General features: G+C 47.8%; 1 protein-coding gene across 2 annotated transcripts in view; it reads left to right on the forward strand.

Moving 5' to 3' along the window:
- Positions 1-18,487, forward strand: part of CYFIP2 (cytoplasmic FMR1 interacting protein 2) — a 104,358-nt gene extending 85,871 nt beyond the window's left edge. For both annotated transcript variants that reach the window (XM_024577086.3, XM_024577087.4), the window contains exons 27-31: positions 6,508-6,580; positions 7,053-7,147; positions 12,264-12,502; positions 14,041-14,188; positions 16,254-18,487. In XM_024577086.3, coding sequence (XP_024432854.1) covers positions 6,508-6,580; positions 7,053-7,147; positions 12,264-12,502; positions 14,041-14,188; positions 16,254-16,421 — 723 coding nt within the window. In that variant the 3' untranslated portion in view covers positions 16,422-18,487. The remainder of the gene's footprint in view (positions 1-6,507; positions 6,581-7,052; positions 7,148-12,263; positions 12,503-14,040; positions 14,189-16,253) is intronic.
- Positions 18,488-19,218: the final 731 nt, after the last annotated feature.

A 19,218-nucleotide genomic window follows, 5' to 3' on the forward strand; every position in this document is an offset into this window, starting at 1 on the left:
GTGAGTTACAGCAGGGCTGTGTCAGCCGGGTTGCAGACTCATTTTCAGGTGCGCTACTGGAAAGGGCGTATCTTCAGAGTCAGAAATCCTGGATTCCAGTTTTGCCTCTCTGCGTGGTAGCTCTGAGACTCTGGCAAAATGATGAAGTCCTCTGAGCCTTAGTTTTCACACCCCCAAAATGTTGGGGCTCCATACCTCCTTCCTAGAGTCTTTGTATTAAGTGAGGTGATGGATGTAAAGTTAGCAGAAGTTCATGAGCAGGCCCACAGTTACCAGGAGTCCTCGCCTTCCCTGCCTGTGCCCTGCGACCCCAGAGCCCAGCTCCTGCCTGCCTGCCTGCCTGCAGCCCTGTCAGCCTTCCCCTCCCTTGCAAGCCAGAGCAAAGCATTTCCTGCCGCCTTGACATCAGCGATGCTATCTTTGATCTTATCCCTCCTCTGTGTGTCCCGCACATTTCCTGCCAGTCCTCTCAGGCCCCTCTCAAAGCCATCGTTGCGTCATTCCCCCACTAGGTGGTAAACTTCCTGGTAAAATCTAGTTTTTCCAGTCTCACCTGGCAGCATGCAGGCCCCTTTCGGGCCGTGTGGTAGAGCACACCTACCCTTGCACTTGTGTTTTGCTTCCCCAGGTCAGTTTCCATCCTCATGCTGATGCTTCCCAAGTTCAGATCTGCAGTCTCTGCAAGGCCCCAGACCTCTATTTCTTAATTAGCCACTTTAGACAGTAATTGGCTGACTCCTTATTTGGAAAGATGAGATTTCAGCTTTGAGATGAGATGTGCACCTCTCCCCACTCTTCCTCTCAGTATTTAACTAGACTACTTACGCTTCTGTTGGTTTCCCTCGTGATCGGAAATGGTACACTCACCTCGCCCCTCTATTGCTGCCTTGAGTAACATTATTTAGCATCCTGACTCCTCTCCATGCCAGACAGGGAAATTAACCCTCCCGAAACCTACGCCTCCTACCTCTTGTCAGGTGTGCATTTACTTCTATATCATCACAGCTGCCTTTTTTGGTCACATTTGTATTTTGTCAAGCGTAGCCAAAAAGAAAAAAGAAAACAGAAACGTGTACTACTTACACATCATTAAACCTATGCAAATATGGTTCCTTGCTGGACCGAGCAGCACGCCAGGGTTCCTTCCCTCCGGCTCCAGCATCGAGATCCCACACACTCCTTATTTTACAGTTAAGAATTAGTTACTTCCAAAGGAGTTTTTTTCAAGTTAAGTTTTAAAGTAATATATGTTCAATGTAGAAAATTGAGTAAATCCATATATGTAGGAAAAAACAAGGAGGAAGGAAGAGAGGGATAGAAGATTTAAAACATTTTGAAAATCTCACTGCGCAGAGCTCACAGAGTTCGTACAGAGTAGTCAGTAACATCAGAGAGGAGCTACGTCCCTTAGGTCCATATAAAAATGGGCGGGACTCTGTTCTAAGTCTCAGTCCCTTTACATACCACAGAAACTCAACTTTCATTTACACACGTATTGAGCGTTTGCCACCCATCAGGCACCGTGCTCACTCTTGTGAATACACTGTGGTCCAAAAGGGGCATTGTCCCAACCTTCGTGAAGGTCATGTGCCAGCAGGGGGAGGTAGACATTAATCAAATAGGAACGTGCAGGCAGGAAAAATCCAGATTGCGCTCCAGCGCTGCAAGGAAAAGAAGTGGGTTCTTTAAGGACACAAAACAAAGAACCCTCATGGCCAGGGAGGCATTGAGGGGGTGAAGGGAGCCTCCCTGGAAGGCGTGATGCTTGAATTGAGCTTTGGAAGAAGAATGGGAATTAACTAAGCCAAGTGGGGTGAGGGAAAGAGCTAGGTGAGGGAGCCTTACAGAGACAGGGTGAAAATTCTGGGATGGGCGTCCAGACACTGCATTCAGGTAACAGAACACTGCCCTGGCTGGAGCAGAGAGCGCCAGGGGGCCTAGGGGGAAGAAATCCACTCTCAGTGGATTTCATAGGCCCTGGGCCAGATGGGTTCCCAGGCAGAGTTGAAGGCCAAGTGTGGATCCTTCAAGGCTGAGACTGGACAAGGGGGAGGTCAGCCGCTAGCATCAGCGCCCACAACGGAAGCTTGTTTGGATCCCTGACACAGGTCTTTGCGTGCCCTGAACTGAACCACACGTTTTTATCAGTTGCAGTGGCAGACAAATGCCAAACAAATACCTTCTACAAAAGGTGCTGTGGAGTATGTAGCCACCTCATTATGCAAATGGCCACATGGCTCATCCTCTGGGAGCTCCCAGGCAAATGCTTTCCCACCTTTACTAGGAAACCACATCCTTGGGTCTTTCCTGGCCTGCATGAACAAATGGCAGTACAAGGAGAGAGCACACAGGAAGCATGCCAGCCTGAACGGCCCTGCCCCCAGGACCTTCGGAGTCCTGCAGTTTGCAAACTCAGGGGTGGTAGCGGGGTGCGGAGGCGGGTAAATGGAACACGCTTGTCTCTCCCAAAGAAACTGAAGTGCAGGCTCGTCGTGTAAAATGAATAAGTCAGCAGCGTTGCTCTTGGTGTAGAGGGCCTGGGGCCTCCTTCTTCTTTTCCATCTCCTAAGTGTGTCTGAAGATCCATTTTACTTGCGTTAACCAAACAGAAAGGTGATAGTCCATGCAATGGACAACGTTTCTGTTAACAAGACACTTCCAGGAGCAACTGAAACTTTGGAAGAAAACAAGAAAGATAAACTTGGCTGTGGGGGTATGTGTACCAGTCCTCCGCTTGGATACTTCAGTAGTTCCTCGTTGCCCTTCAGATAAAACCCAGGCTCCTGCCATGGGGCCTCAGACTGTACGAAGGTGCCTTGCATCACCGTTCTCCAGGTTACTTTCTGCCCCAGGCCCGTTGCGCTGGAATGCTCTTACCTCATAATTGCATGGCTGGCTCCCTCACTTCATTCCATTCTCTGTTCAAGTTTCTTCGCCTCAAAGAAGATTTTTTTCTACCCACCTTCCCTTAAGTAGTCCCTTCCCCTTTCCTAGTCACTCTCTAGCTTATTACCCTGTTGTGTTTCACCACTACCTGAAATTGCCTGATTTATTGACTTGTTTTTATCTGCCTCCGTGAAGTAGACTGTAAATTCCATGAGTGCAAAGATCTAGTCTAACTTGTTCAGCATCATATCTGCAAAACCTAGAGCAGTGCCTGGTGCGCAACGCATATTTGCCAGTTGAATGGATGTAATAGCATTCTGGCATTTGGAATATAGTCATGTGGGTAAAGACATTTACTGATTCATCTGAGAAAATAGGGATAACATATGCATTCATTTTATAAATAATTATTGACAGCACTGGCTGGTGTAGCTCAGTGGATTGAGTGTGGGCTGTGAACCAAAGGGTCACCGGTTCAATTCCCAGTCAGGGCACACGCCTGGGTTGCGGGCTAGGTCCCCAGTAGGGGACACGCGAGAGGCAACCACACATTGATATTTCTCTCCCTCTCTTTTTCCTTCCCTTCCCCTCTCTCTAAAAATAAATAAATAAAAATTATTGACAAACTATTATGTCCTAGGCACTGAGAATATAGAGGCTTCACTCCTGCCTTTAAGGAGATGACAGCACTGTGGTCAGTGTGGAGAGCCAAGGAGAGAATCATGAGACACGAGGACCAGTTGATGAGGGGAAGTGAAGAGGAGACAGAAAATGAGTCCTAGGTTTTAAGCTCAGGCAGATAAAGAGATGATGGTACCTTTCTTCTTCTTTTTTTTAAATCATAACCCAAGGATATATTTTTTTCATTGGTTTTAGAGAGAGAGGAAGGGGGAAAGAGAGAGGGAGAAACATCAATGTGAGAGAAAAACATTGATCAGTTGCCTCCTGTACACGCCTCAGCTGGGGATCAAATCCACAATCTATATATTTTGTGCCCTGACTGGGAATCAAACCCACAACCTTCTGGTGTACCAGGCAACACTCCAACAAACTGAGCCACCCTGTAGGGACAGTGGAGCCGGTTTTTGAGCAAAGGAGCCCCAGGTGATGAGGGGAAAAGAAAGTCCACTTTAGAAATGTTGGCTGGGTGTATCCCAGTGGCAATAGCAGCAAGGGGTTGGGTACTGAGTCTGGAGCTTGAGAGAGAGGTCTGGCTGAAAGTAGGGTTGATGAATCAAAGGTGACACTTGTAGTCATGGGAGTAGGTGAGTCAAAGCAGGTAGGATAAACTGAGCAGAAAAAATGAATAAAGTGGGAGAAACCGAAATGATGGAAGGCCGCAGAACTCATTGCCATAGTAGCTGAGGCAGGTCAGTGCCTAACACACTGGAGATGCCATGAGATGAGAACGGAAAGGTGCCCACCACACGTGGTGGCAGAGCAGTTCTCAGTGATCTTTGCCAGAGTCACGGCCGTGGTGTGATGTGGCTGTGCATGCCACTTCTGTTTGCTGTGGGGGAAAGCCAAGACTAGGAGGTGGAGAGAGAGGCAGGAAACTCCTGTAAGGTGCTCAATGCTGCAAGGAGGAGAGAGAGAAGGGTGGCTGAAGATACTGGCTGGAAAAACACATCCAATTCTACTCCAAAGGGCAGAGCAAGGTCTTGATTGCAAACCATTGGGAGGCAGCCTTGGCTTAATGAATGATCAAACTTTCTCACCGCTAGCGTGGTTCGAAAATGAATGGGGCTGCCTCCAGCAGTACTGAGCTCTTGATTACTGAAGGTATTGAAGAAGAGCCTGAATGTTATATATATTTTTAAAAAGTTGTTAAATCAGTATCTTGGCTTCTATCATAAGAAACTAGAGAAAGAAGAGCAAATGAAACCCAAAGCAAGAAGAAGGAAGAACATGATATAGACCAGAACAAAAATCAGTAACATTGAAAACAAAAACTATAGAAAGATATGAATGAAACTAAAAACTGGGTTCTTTGAAATAAAAAATCAATGAAATTGATAAACTTCTAGCCAGACTGACCAAGAGAAAAAAGAAGATACCGGTTACCAATATCAGGAATGAAATAGGGGCATCACTATAGATCGCACAGACATCAAAAGGATGATACAGCTGTACCACCTTTATTCTATGTCCATAAATTAAACTTAGATAAAAGGAGCAAGTTCTTGAGACATACAAACCCCCAAAACTCACTAAAAAAAAGCCCATAACCTGAATAGTCCTATATCTACTAAAGAAATTTTATGCCTAGTTTAAGGGGAAAAAAAGCTTCCAACCAAGAAAACTTCCGATGCAGATGGTTTCACTCGTGAATTATACCCAACACTTAAGGAAAAAGTAGTATCAGTTCTACACGATCTCTTCCAGAAAATAGAAAAGGGGGGTGGATCTCTTCCCAAATTATCTTATGAGGTCAGCATTTCCCTCATATCAAAACCAAAGATATTTGAAAAGAAAAAGGCAAATCAATGTCCCTAATAAATAGAGAGTAAAAGTCCTCAGCAAAACAGTCACAAAGAAAACCCAGCAGTACTTAAAAAGGATAATGCATCACAACCAAGTGAAGTTTATACCAAGAATACAAGGCTGGTTCATCGTTCAAAAATCAATATGATTCACTATATTAATAAATTAAAGAATCACCTGAATGATCAATTCGCCAAGTTTTCAGGTTATACAAGAAAGCAAAGGCTCTAAGCTTAGACATAGCAATGAAGACCGGGTTATCTGATCTGCTGGTTAGGGGAGAAGCAAGTGAATTAAGAAAGGGGGGACATTTCCCTTCTGGTTGAGAAACTGAGAATGACACAGATCAGGCAGGTCCCTCTATAGAGGTCACTTGTCCTCCCTGTTTCAGGGAGGGATCTGTAGTAACAGGAGTTTGGGGGTTCCCTTCTCGAGCAGGTGGCCTGCTAGCTTTCCAGGGCGGACACAGTCCACCCACGCCTGAAAACCTCCTGATTTTCCTAGATGCTTAGGATCTAAGAGTGTCTGCGTTGAATGAAGCCTGGATCTTACCCAACACAAATCCCCACAATTGAAAGGAGAGAGAGAAAGTCACCATCAAACCTCTCTGTCCTGGGTTCTGGTCCTTGTCTCACTAGGTGTTTGTCTGGGGTGGAGAAAACTAACCAGACATGGGCCTTTCCACAGAGTCATCCTGGACTAGTGAACTGAATGGCTGGCCCAGCAGCTGCTTTGAGCCCACGGGCCTCACCACCTACCAGACAAACACAGCCTGGGGCCAATCGTCGCTGCCTGACCCCACTGCCACTCAGAATTCTCCAACAAATTCCTTGTAAGAGGGTAATGAAAATGAGTCGCACGCTCATTATGTACCTCGGACTTTGCTGTGAGGTTATGCATTCTCTTACTTAGTCCTCACAGCAGCCCATTAAAATAGGTAGTGATCCCATCTTCATTTTGCAGATAAATAACTAGACTCAGAGAGGTTAAGCAACTTGCCTAAGGTCCCACAGCTAGCAAGCAGAAGGGCTGGGATTCAGATTCAGGTCTACTTAACTCCAGTGCTCAAAGTTTTAGGAATGAAAATCCTTCCTGGTTTATAGTATTTTTTTTCTTTCCCTCCATCCCTGTTTGCAGTCTCAGGAGGAAGTCTGTGATCTGCTCCACGCTGCACCCTTCCAAAATATCTTGCCGAGAATCTACATCAAAGGTGAGAAACCACTGACAGCAGCTAAATAGCCAACTTGATTTTGAACTTCATATTCATTGAATCCCAACAAACCCAAATCTGCAGTCAGAAAGAGAGAAGGTTAAAGCCTTGGGAAGCTATGGACGAGTCACAGTATGGAATTCATAGAATTGGAAGTGATACTCCAGGCCTTGTTTCTTTGTCCTTCTAGAACATCCCTAGTTCTTGTTGTCAAGCCTTAGTTTAAATCTTTCTAGTAATGGAGAACTCATCCCCCACTAGGTGGGTGATTCCATTATTGGACAGAGAGAATAAAACATTTTTCCTTGTGCAGAGTCTTCATTCCACTTAGCAGAACCAAAGAGAATCGTTCTACACACTCCATCCAAGTTTTGGAATGCAAAGACGTCCCCAGTTCTTCTGAGAGTTGTCCCCTCCCCAGTTCCCCCAGTGTGACCTGAATCTCATTCTCTGCCCTCTGCTTCTTTGACAGAGGGGGAGCGTCTGGAGGTCCGGATGAAACGCCTGGAAGCCAAGTATGCCCCGCTTCACCTGGTCCCTCTGATAGAGCGGCTGGGGACCCCTCAGGTATGCTCCTTCTGTCTTGGGCCCTCAGAACCATCGTTTTACAGGTGGGGAAACTGAGGCCCAGACACAGAAAGGGAATGTGTTACCACAAAGCCTGTTAGTGGTCAGGCAGGTCTGGAATGAGATTTGCTGACTCTCAGGCCTGAATTCTTCCTTCTACACCCGGTATCCTCCATCCTGCCAAGAAAGAAGGAAGTCAGGCATGGGTCTGGGATGCCCCTGTTAGGTGTCAAGCACTCTGCTCCATTCTCTCTCAGAATTAAAATTCCACACACCCTGTGAGCCAGCAGTTCACATCTGGGTATCTTGCTAGAAAACCGCTTACAGGAACAGAAGGTGTTTACTGCCACGTTGTTTGTTCAAGCAAAAACTGGGAACAACCTAAATGTCGATCGGTACAGGGCTGACTAAATAAAAGGTGGTTAAGTCACCTAAATGCTGAGTGCTTGTTATATAATAATGAAAAGCAAACATTAATTAGATCTCGGTGCATCAGTGTGGAGAGATCAGAAACACATGGTTCGGTGAATAAAGCAAGTTACACTGCAGTTCATCTGGTCTGATGCCATTTGTGTTTTTTTAAAAAACACACAAAACACCCACATAAATAAAACTTTTCCTAGAAAACGATACACACATAGTTTGCAATGGTGGCAACCTCTACTGAGGATAAGAGACAGAGATCGGGGGGTGGGATCAAAGAAAACTTCAGCTTCATCTGCAATGTTCTAATATTATCAAAGGTGAACGAACTCATGCATTAATCCTGGAATTAAAAGTAATTTTTACAAAGCAGTCCCGCCAGTGGCTATGAACATGGAGATGAATGAGACAGGACCCCCTACTTTCAGAGATCTCACAGACTATGCAGGGGGTCAGGGAAGAAGAAAAATTGGGGAAAGACAACAAAAACCATGTGCTGTCTCCTTTCAAGTTGGTTTAAGCAATCTAAATATTTGTTTGGGGGGCGGGGTGGCGGCGGGTTCAAGAAGAGAAACAGGGCACCATAGGGAGAGAAGCCAGAGTGGTGTGCTGTGTTCACCAGAGCTTACTGTTTATTTAGAAGTTGAGGATTGGGATCCCTCTTGGCCTTGCGTTGCTATGGTCCTCTGCCCTACTGCACACAAAAGCTCGAGTGTGAAGACTCACATCCTGGGCAGAGGGCAGAAGGCAGCCCGTTCTCTCGAAAACCATGGCAAGTGTTTGGGGCCCCTTGCAGAGCCAGATCTGCCCCAGTGGCACCCACCTCCTCCTGCAAACCCGACTAAACGTTCAGTGGGAAGGGTGGTCCGAGCCATCCCAGAGAGGGCTCAGACCCTGTGGAGGGCGCCCATGTTCTCTCCGGGCCGGCAGGGGCCGAGCAGAGGAGCTCCTCTGAAGATTTCCTTTTAGGGAGAAATCCCCCAGGCCGGCAGCACAACAGTGTGTCTGCCCTGCTGGTGGTGTCATCCGACAAGAATCTGGCCCCTCGCACCCAGGCCTTGGCATGTGTTTTCACTTAGAGACTGGATTCCTTCCCTGTTCTGGTGAACACCATTTCCTGGGGACTGATAGAGATCGCCGTTTGTCAAGTGCTGAGTATTTAATAAATAGAAGCCTAGACAGTCTGCGGGAGAGGAAATGCCAGTCTTAGAAATCTGCCGGCCCTCGAGGACCAGTCCAAAACTTCAGTTGTCCTGACGACCGAAGAAAAGTTAACCAAGTGTTCACTTCTGAGCTGACTGGGGTTCAGAGGGCTCCCATAATACAGGGTGGGGCAAAGGTAGCTGTACAGTTGTTCCTATGGAAAAAATAAAATGATCAGTAAATAATAATACAAGAATAAACTATGTTTCTCCTACTCAATACTGTACACCTCCTTTAGCCCCGCCCCGTAGCCAGGTCACTGGCAGGGCGGTTCTGCTACAGAGTCAGAGTCGGGAGATGTAGTGCTACCGCATCGTTTGCCTCTGTTTCTGGGACAAACTGAGCTGGCCCGATTTGTTGCCCAGTGTTCTCATGGGAAGGACATTCTGGCAGAGGGGTCAAAAGACAGTATTCTTGTCCCAGTGTCACCCCTAAATTGTCACTTAACTTAGTGCTGGATGCTTAGTATCTCAGTCTTTGCTTTTCCATCTGTAAAATGGGCGAATGGCTGTTTTGTCTCCTTAGCTGAGCTGCCTGACATGATTGGTAGGATGAACAGATTAAGTAGAAGGCTCCTAAAAACACAAAGGATTATATTTTCAAAAGGAGTATGCAGGTCTCATTCTCCTCCCAAGGTCACTAGACGTCATCAGAGGACTCCGCGAAGAAACGCATTTGCACAGGGCTTCTGGGAAGCTTTTTCTATTCCCTTGTTTACTCAGAAAAGAACAGCAGAAAGAGAAAAATCCCCCACTGAGCGGAATAGAAAAGAAATGGATAATATTTACGTTAAACCCTAAGTATACATACACATATCATATATTTTTGTGTGTGTGTGTGTGTGTGTGTGTGTGTCATGAAGCCACACATCGGGGGTATTGGAAGCAAATGCAGAAAGAATGGACAGGCAAACCAAAAGAAAAAGCACATGAAAGGAAACTGATACCATAAAAACATATAAATGCCAACAAACATCAGAAAAAGTGTCCAGCTCTACCAGTCATCAGTGAAATGTAAATGAAAAGAACAGGGTGCTAGAGCTTCTCACCGCTCAAGTTGGCATCGAACTTCCCTCAGTGACGGGGAGCACTGGTAAGGGCACGGGGAGGGAGCCAGGGGCCCAGCTTTTCCTGAGACTAGCTGGCTGCTCTGTAATAAAAGCCTGTAAAATATTGATACTCTTCACGTGAGTAGTCCCTACTTCGAGGATTTTATCCTAAGAAAATAACTAGAGATGAGCTCAAAAAGTGCTCTGTGTAAGGTTGGTTGTTTAGGAATTGTCTGTAACAGTGAAAATTTGTAAGCAATTTAATGTAACCAACAAGAGCAGAGGACTGAATAAATGATGGTGTGTCGTTGGCCATCTTATGTAGTCATTAAAAACCCATGTTACTGGAAATACTGAAGGAAAGGGTTTTTTAGGGGAAGAAAGCAATACAGATAGTATGATCCAAATTTTGTAAATATAGATGTATATACACACATACAAAAATAAATGATACATTGGTATTTTAAGAAAGCTTATCTCTGGGTAATGGGGTTTATGGGAAATTTTTATTTTCTCACAATGTTTTAATTTTTTTTCATGTCTTACCCAGTAACCACGTATTACTTTTATAGTTCACAGGGTAAGACTAAACACTTTTCAAGGAAAGGAACAAAGCCGCTAACCATTTCAAAGGGTCAAGGGCCCTTTGGTTGGCTGTAGTAGGTATTGGGGGGGGGTCACCAGAATTCACAGTCTACCTGCAGATTTGTAAACCCCCTTGCTAATTTTTTAATCCCCTGTGATTGTCAGGTCTTGAGTATTGATTCAGACTGATTAAATGCTCGTGAGGTTAATTAGCAATTCAGAACTCTCTATGAACGTATGAAGGAGAATATTCATGACTCAACAACAAATCTAGATCCTTTGTTTATTTACGGAGCATCTTCACTATCCCAGGCCCTCCCTTTCTGACGTGAAGAACCACAGACCTGCCTGGCAGAGAGTTGCCTGGTGAGAACAGAATCCAGCAGCAGGTTCAGGATTTTGTAAGAGATATTTCCAGTTAACTGGGGCAACTTGAGTGGTCCCTTCTCTGCTCAAGAGCTGTCTTTCTCTGCCCACTGAATCAAGAGTCACCTTGAATGAGGGTTCCCTCCCCTTCCTGTTTGAAACACACGCTGTGAAACTCTTCTCCCCCAGTTCACACCGTTTTTACCTGAGACTTCTTTCAGCTTATCATTGTCATGACAACTGCACTTCTGACCCATAATATCCTGACAGGCTCCAGCAGTGATGTTTCCTGATTTATTTCCCTCCACAGAGTGATTGAGAGGTTGTCCTCTTTCTGGGGGCTCCAGGGCCAGGGCTTGCATCAAGAAATGAGGCTCCCCATAAAGTGAGCTCTGTGGGGAGACCGCTTTTTCGGGAGCTGATCCCATGAGCACCCTCTTTAGCTTTGTCCTTGATTTGCAGACCTTATTTTGACCTTAGATTGTTATATCTGTCTATCTTACTTCGCACATGGCTTTTGACACTTTATCCTAGGTAGTTCATTCACAACGCAGGCATGAATGAACTTGTCTAGCCAGCTGATGTTAGAGATGCAGTAACCAGAAGCCAGATGAGGAGCCAGTTTAAATTATCAATAGAGATCATTCACGGTGTCCAGGGGACTTCTCATTGAAGGAAATAATTCTGTAAATTCGGTGGCAAATTTTAAGAGTAACATACGCTCATTGTAACACATACAACTGTGCAGAAGTATTTAAAGTATAAAGTGAAAGTCTCACCCACTTCTCTCAGCCCATCTGCTCCCACAGCTGATGATCATCCTTCTAAAATGTTTTACATACACCCCACATATAGCTGTGCCTGTCTGTCTGTGGGCTTGCGTGTTAGCGATATCTTTTAATAGGATTATAGTATTCATCCTTTCCTGCAACTTGTTCTATTCACTTAACAGTTTAACCTACAGATCTACCAGGATTCAGATCCTCACTTTACCACTCACTGGCTGCCTCCCTGAACCTTAGTTTCTCCGTCTGTAAAATGGGGGTAATAATGGCACATACTTCCCAGGGTTGGTATAAGGGATAAATGGAGTGCATACTGATGGGGTGCTTAGAACAGGGCCTGGAGTGGTACCCGTGCTCAGTGAGCAGGAGTGAGTAGTTATGATAGCACAGTCACAGCAGTAGTACTCTTGGAAGGGTACTCTGAGGGTACTTAGAAGTACTCTCAGTCTTTCCGATGTCTACCGAGCATTTCATTCATTGCCTGGGCATATCAGCGTTCTTTAAAACGGTTCCTCTATCACTGACTCCTACACTTGACTTACTACAATAGGCTTGCCCCCAGGTGTATAAAGTCAGTGCCTCACCCTGGCTAAGACACCAGTTCTGGTGAACGAATTCCAGCTCCAGGGTTTGGGGGTCTCTCGTGAGCGGTGGAAGACGGGGTCTGAGATGTAGATAGAAGGTTTTTATACCCGTCTGTTCCCAGCAAATCGCCATCGCTCGGGAGGGTGACCTGCTGACCAAGGAGCGGCTGTGCTGCGGCCTGTCCATGTTCGAGGTCATCCTGACCCGCATTCGGAGCTACCTGCAGGACCCCATCTGGCGGGGCCCGCCGCCCACCAACGGCGTCATGCACGTCGACGAGTGCGTGGAGTTCCACCGGCTGTGGAGCGCCATGCAGTTCGTCTACTGCATCCCCGTGGGGACCAACGAGTTCACAGCTGAGTGAGTACCTTACGGGAAAGCACGGTCACCTCCAACCTGCTCATCCCCCAACGAGGCATGGGCTGCCAGAGCCCAGCCAGAAAGGTGGTGGTGGGGCGAGGCTGTCCGAGGGCTGTGAATGGAGCACACACCACGTGCAGGTCGCCGTGTAGGTGCTGGACCTGCAGCAGTGCTGAGCAAATCAGACGCTTCCTGGCCTTGTGGGGACCACAGGGTCTGTAGAGGGACACATGTACCTTGCATGAGACAGCTTCACAGCAAGGGCAGGAAGAGGGACAGGAGCCTGAGAGAGAGGGAAGTGGGTGGTCAGAATTTAATCGACAGGCTAGACCTTAGCCTTGAACGTTGCTGGGATTTGATCCCAGAGCTCAGGCGGAGATGGGGGTGGGGGTAGGGGGCAGGGGTAGGTCCGGGGAAAGACAACAGGTGGGTAGAGGCAGAGGTGGAGCTTGCGCCCGGGAGTGTGCACACTGGGGACTTCAGGCCTCGCAGGGCTCGTGTTTCTGACTGAAGGGGCAGGAGGGAGCCCCGGTGGAGGTTTGGCATTCAGAACCTCACTGCCCACCTCACCCCCCGCAGGACCGCAGGGTTGGTGGAACAGAGAAAGGCTCCCTGTCAGAGGTCAGGCCTGGCGTGCTCAGAGTGCCTGGCTCTGGAGGCCTCCAACCCTGAAACGTGGGGGGCCATTAAGAGTAACCCGGTCCTGTCCCCAGAGAAGACAGAAGCAGAGCCCGGTACCCCCCCCCACTCCGTCACCCAGCTACACACCCAGAGCAGAGTGGTGAGGAAAGCAGAAAAGGCCTGCCCTGGGGGAAGCAAGAGCTCAGGGGAAAAGCATAGGAGGCCCAAGTGGCCCCGAGGAAGTGCCGCCGAGCCTGGGATGGGAAAACTGTTTCCAGAGCAGCTGTGGGGCCTGTGCTCCCCCCAGCCATGGAGAAGCGGGAAACCTGCCCAGGGTGGAAGGACAGTGGAGAGGTGACCCACAGCCCCCCAGATCGCCCAAATTGCCGTTAAGAGTTGGAGACATGCAGGTTGAGCTTTACCAGACCCAGGAAGACTTGGAGCCCCCACCCCACCCCACACACCGGCAGCATCTGCTCAGGGGCCCACGGCACCCCGTGCCTGCCCTCCCACCCACACTGGCCAGCTGGTCTGAAATGGCCCTTCCCCTCACAGGTACGCCCTAACTCCTTTATGGGCCAAAACAGATTCTTCTTTGACTTGCTTGACATAATTAGCCACATAAATCTCAAGTACTGGTTGGGTTTTTTTCTTGCACATTTGTCTTCTTCAAAGGTGACTTTTCCTCCATCAGTGGGGCAACAGGCTGACTCCTCTTTGTGGTTAGAAGCGCCTATACTATCATCACAGCCCCTAGAACAAATGAACCTACAGCTTCCCTTGTACCCATTTCACAGATTTAGAGAATTGTCCCAGACACTGGCTGCTCACTAGTAGTACTCCTGGTCCGGGAGGAGACCCTTCCCCCACCCCCTCTCGTGCCCCTCCCTCCAGCTGCTTCCTCTCCCTGCCCCCAGGCAATGTTTTGGTGACGGCTTGAACTGGGCAGGCTGCTCCATCATCGTCCTGCTGGGCCAGCAGCGGCGCTTCGACCTGTTCGACTTCTGTTACCATCTGCTGAAAGTACAGAGGCAGGATGGGAAGGATGAAATCATTAAGAATGTGGTAAGCAGCTGGGGCCTGGGAAATGGGGCCAGGCCTGACAAGCAGGCTTTTATCTGAGAAGGAGGGGGAGCTGTTTATGGAGCCAACTCCCCTCGTGGCAGGAAGGTACAGCAACACTCAGCGGTGCGGACCTCCTCACAGAAAGCCGTGAATCACTTGCTCGTAACCCGCTGGGATGAATCAGGTCGCCCTGCGGGCCTGGGCCTGGCCCCAGACCTGAAACGCACCTTCCCCGTGCCAGCCAGGTTCTGTGGACGCGGGCTCCTCATCTGCACAGGCTTTCACTGAACAGGAGAGCTGTGTGGGAGAGGGGGTGGAGGAGCACCGTCCTGGGGTGAGCAGGGCTGCTGTGTGAACACCCAGGAGGGCTGTCTGAACCAGGCCGGGGAGTGGGGGTGTGGCCAGAGGAGACTTCCCATGGAGGTGATGCTAAGGCCCAGTCCAGGGTGGTAGGCAGCAAGTAGCCAGGCAGGATGTTCCAGAGAGAGGGGACAGCCAGAGCAAAGTCACCGGCATGAAGCTGTGTGGCTGAGAGGAAAAAAGCAGGAGCCACCTCGTAAAGGGTGTTTGTTTGTTTGTTGTTCATTGTGGGAGCATCTTTGTAACATAAAACTTACCATTTTAAGCATGCGGTTTAACCATTTTTAAGTCCCACTGCCTTAAGCACACACACACTGTTGTACAACCATTATTACCACTCTGCATTTCCAGAACTCTCTCTTCTACAGCCGAAACTCTGCCCTTACACACTCTTACACCCCCACCCCAGGCCCTGGTAACACCCTTCCACTTTCTGTCTCTGTGGGTCTAACTGCTCCAGGGAATGCACAGAGGTGGAACCCTCACTTACCCTAATGTGTTCAAGGTTCAACACGTGGCGTATTTCAGAATTTCCCTCCTTTTTAAGCTGAATATATCATACGTTGTTTATCAGTTCATCTGCGACAAACATTCAAATTGCTTCCACTGTTTGGCCACTGTGGAAAATGGTACTATGACAATGAGCAAGCAAATACCTGTTCAAGTACAGAACTTCTATTTTTAGTTTTTGAAGAGCCACCATACTGTTTCCCACAGACCTGCACCCTTTCACATTCCTAGCAACGCACAGGGGTTCTGATTTCTACACACCGTCCCCAGCATTTGTTACTTCCCGGGGTTTGGGAAATAGCTATCCTGATGAATGTGAACAGGTATCTCATTGTGGTTCTGATACTTACTTCCTTAATGATTAGTGATGTTAGCATCTTTTTATGTGCTTTTGGCTACTTGTTTATCAACTTTGGGGCAATGTCTATTCATGTCATTTGTTCACTTTTAAGTTGAGTTCTTTTGTGTTGTTATCGAATTGTAAAAGCTCTTTACATATTCTGGGTGTTAATCCCTTATCAGGTATATGATTTACAAGTATTTTCTCTCATTCCGTGGATTGCTCTTTCTCTATTTATAGTGACTTTGAGGCAGACAAGTTTTTAAATTCTGATGTAGTCTAATTTATTTTTTCCTGTTTTCACCTGTGCTTTTGGTGTCACATCCAAGGAGTTATTGCCAAATTAAATGTCATGCGGTTTTTTCTCCATGTCATCTTCTAAGAGTTTTATAATTTTAGCTCTTCTCTTTAGATCTTCAATCCATTTTGAGCTAATTTTCTGTGTATGGTGTAAGGTAAAGATCCAGCTTCATTCTTTTGCATGTGGATATCCAGTTTTCCCAGCACCGTTTGTTGGAAATACTATTCTTTCTCCATTGAATGGTCTTGGCGCCCCTGTTCAGAAGTCATTTGACCATATATAGAAGAGTTTATTCCCGGGCTCTTTAGTCTATTGCTCTCAGTTTCTGTCTTCGTGCCAGTGCCACACTGTTTGGATTGCTGCAGGTTTGCAGTACGTTTTGAAACTCACAAAAACGTTATATGGCCAAGCTCTATCTTCTAGGAAGCCACAGGAGGTCTTTAAGTGAGAGAGTGACGTGACCATTGAGGTACCAGGACCCTAGACCCCTTGCTCGCCCTTTATTTCTCTGCCCCCTCCTCCCACTGCTAACCTGAACTGCCCTGTCCTTTCAGCCCCTGAAGAAAATGGCAGACAGGATCAGGAAGTACCAGATCTTGAACAATGAGGTATTTGCCATCTTGAACAAGTACATGAAGTCCGTGGAGACAGACAGTTCCACTGTGGAGCATGTGCGCTGCTTCCAGCCACCCATCCACCAGTCCCTGGCCACCACCTGCTAGGCAGAAGGTCCTGCAAACCCGCAGCCTGGAGGAGACGAAGCAGCAGGAGAGAGGAAGCCACAGCCAGACCTGCCACGGGGTCTGACTGGACAGTGCATGAGATGGACCAGGAAGCCTGCAAGAACCTCCCCAAATACACCGACACCTCCCGAGGGCTGGGCCTGTGCATGCTCTCCCATGACATCTCCATGGTGGTTTTGCCCTAGTATAAATGAAAAAACAACACAGGGCAGTATGTGCTCTTTTTTCTTCCTTTTTTTCCTCAGCTGTGTGAAGAGCCCTTGTTTCACCCTTTTCCCATGTCATGTCCCCACCCCACATTTGTGGTTGCTTCCCAAGACCTCCTCCCAAGATGGGGACCTCCTACCCGGTGCCCACGTGTAACCTCAGAGCTGAAGTCTCAGCTGGAGAAAGAGCGTGGCTGCTGCCTGAGATATCAGCCCAACCTGATGGTCGTGCCTCCACTTACTGGCTTCTTCACCTCCTCTGGCCTCCTCCCCCCATTTTTCCAGGTGGCATCTCCTCCTGGTCTGGACCCCAAGGATTCTACTGCCAAGAATACTCCTGGACCAGGTGCTAAGAGCCATGGCGAACAGAGGACAAGGTTCCTGGTGTCGGCACCATGGTCGATGGTGTTGGCTGTGGCCAGAATTTCTTATAGAATCTCCCCCAACGCATAGGCAGACTGCTCAGAAAGATGGAAGGAAGCCTTTGGAAGTGAACGTCTCATACAGAGCCAGTCATCTTCAAAGGGGCCTGTGCCTCTGCACTTGTAAGAAAATACAAAATGAGACATTTGATATCCCCTCCTCCCACCCCCCAGCCCTGGGAGGAAAAGAGAAGAGAAAAAAATAGAACAGTAATGATGCCCTCCCTCAAGGCGGACGGATGAGAATAGGTACCATTAATCCGCTGGCCCATTTTAACCTCCCGGAAAGAGCAAAGGTGAGCCCATAGCAACAGGTTCGTGTGGTACAGGCAGGCCCACCAGGGAGGAAAGGTGGGGCTCGCCAAGTGTGGTCCAAAGGCCCCCCCCACATCAGAGTCTCCTGAGATTAGCACGTTTGATGCCAACTCCTGGGCCCCGCCTCAAACCACTAATGCGCATCTCTGGGAGTAAGGTGGAAAGATCTGCACTTTCCACAGGCTGAGTTCTGTTGCACATGGAAGTCCAAGGACACACTGCTGACCATGGCCTTTGATCTCCCTCTGAGCCGTGAAGCAAAATATCCATAGGGAATAAAAGTGGTTCAGGGCGGAAGCTGGCAGATCCCCCTGTCTGGAGGTACTACTTCCTGTTCCGATTTCTTAGTTTTTGCTATAACCATAGGTCAAAGGCAAGAGGGAAAGGTTACTCCCCATGGCTGAACGACACAGAACGCACCTTCAAAACCCACATAAACTCTCTAAGAACCTTCAGCCCTGTCTGGGAACAGCAGCTCTTTCAGACGGATGACTAGCCCTTAGGTCCTAGAGACCATTCCAGATCCCTGACCTTTGCTTGTGAAGATTTGGATCATCCATTTGATGAGACTGCTATTTCAACAACATGCCCTTCCAGCCCCCACTTCCTAAGCCTGAATTTGACCCTCTTGGTAGAATCGAATCCCATTATCTTCAAGAGCTTCAATCCCAGTAAACTGAGGTCTTCACCTTTGGGAGAGACATCTCATGCCCCTAGCTTGCCAGCAGCATTTATTTATGAGCACTGGACAGGTTTCACATTCTTTCCTCCCTGATATTACTGTCTCCCTTTTGGTTTTTTTGTGTGTCTAAGAACCAGGAAAAAAAAAATCTTAGGTTTTAAAACGTTTTAAAAAAATCTGTTTCAGAAACTGTCAAATGTACCATATTTGTATTAAGAGTTGTCGGGGATTTTTTGTACAATGAATTTACATTTATTTATGGTGACTTCTATTTACGCTTGTGATCAAATAATGATGTTAAATTCTTCAATCATATTTGCTATGCAGCTGAAGATGATATTTTGCTTTGTATTTTGGGGTACCTGTGTTGAGTTGATAAACATTTCCATCTTCATTAAAACTGCTTCCAAACTGGTGAAACCCGCCTATGGGTCATGATTCCGGGCTGCGCTCCAGGCCTTGTCGCCTGCGGAAAGCCACATTACACCCGATGACTAAGAAAATAACCTGAATGGAATGGGAGAAGATAAAGAGCCAGCAGGTCAGGGCGCCCTGCACTTCTGCTCTCTCACTGAGAAAATGACCTGTTTAGGAACAGACTCGTACTGCGCAAGATGTAGGAGGCAGTTCCTGCCCTTGAGGGATTTCATGTCTCGTGGAGTGTAGCTGACACCCCAGACTCCTGGTTCTGAGAGGAAGAGCAAGTGCATATTCAGTGAGGCCTGACGTGTGCGAGCACCGTGATAAATCCTGGGCGTCCAACCCTGTGACTGCGCGCAGCCCCTGATGTGTTGTAACCCACTTGGGCAGAGAGGCTGTGCCATGGGTTTATTTTCACACAGTTACTAGGGGACGCTGGGATTTGAACCCAGTTCCAGACCCCGGGCTTTCGCTGTCACACTACCATGAACTGATCAGCCATGCCAAAGGCCAAAGCCAGTCTTAGGGAGTCGGTCACTGGACTTTTCGGGTCATTGGGTCAGTAAGTGTGAGTTCAGCGTGGTATCGGGGGAGTTCCTAGGCTGAAGCTACCTGGAAACCTCTCATACTCATCAGAAGAGGACAGGAGAATAGCACTAGAAGGATGTGTTTCAAACCAGCACCAGCTTCCCTGACGGCCATCCACAGATACTAGATCTGGGGCATGGGTG

Source organism: Desmodus rotundus, chromosome 6, assembly GCF_022682495.2.
Source record: "Desmodus rotundus isolate HL8 chromosome 6, HLdesRot8A.1, whole genome shotgun sequence".
NCBI lineage: Eukaryota > Metazoa > Chordata > Mammalia > Chiroptera > Phyllostomidae > Desmodus > Desmodus rotundus.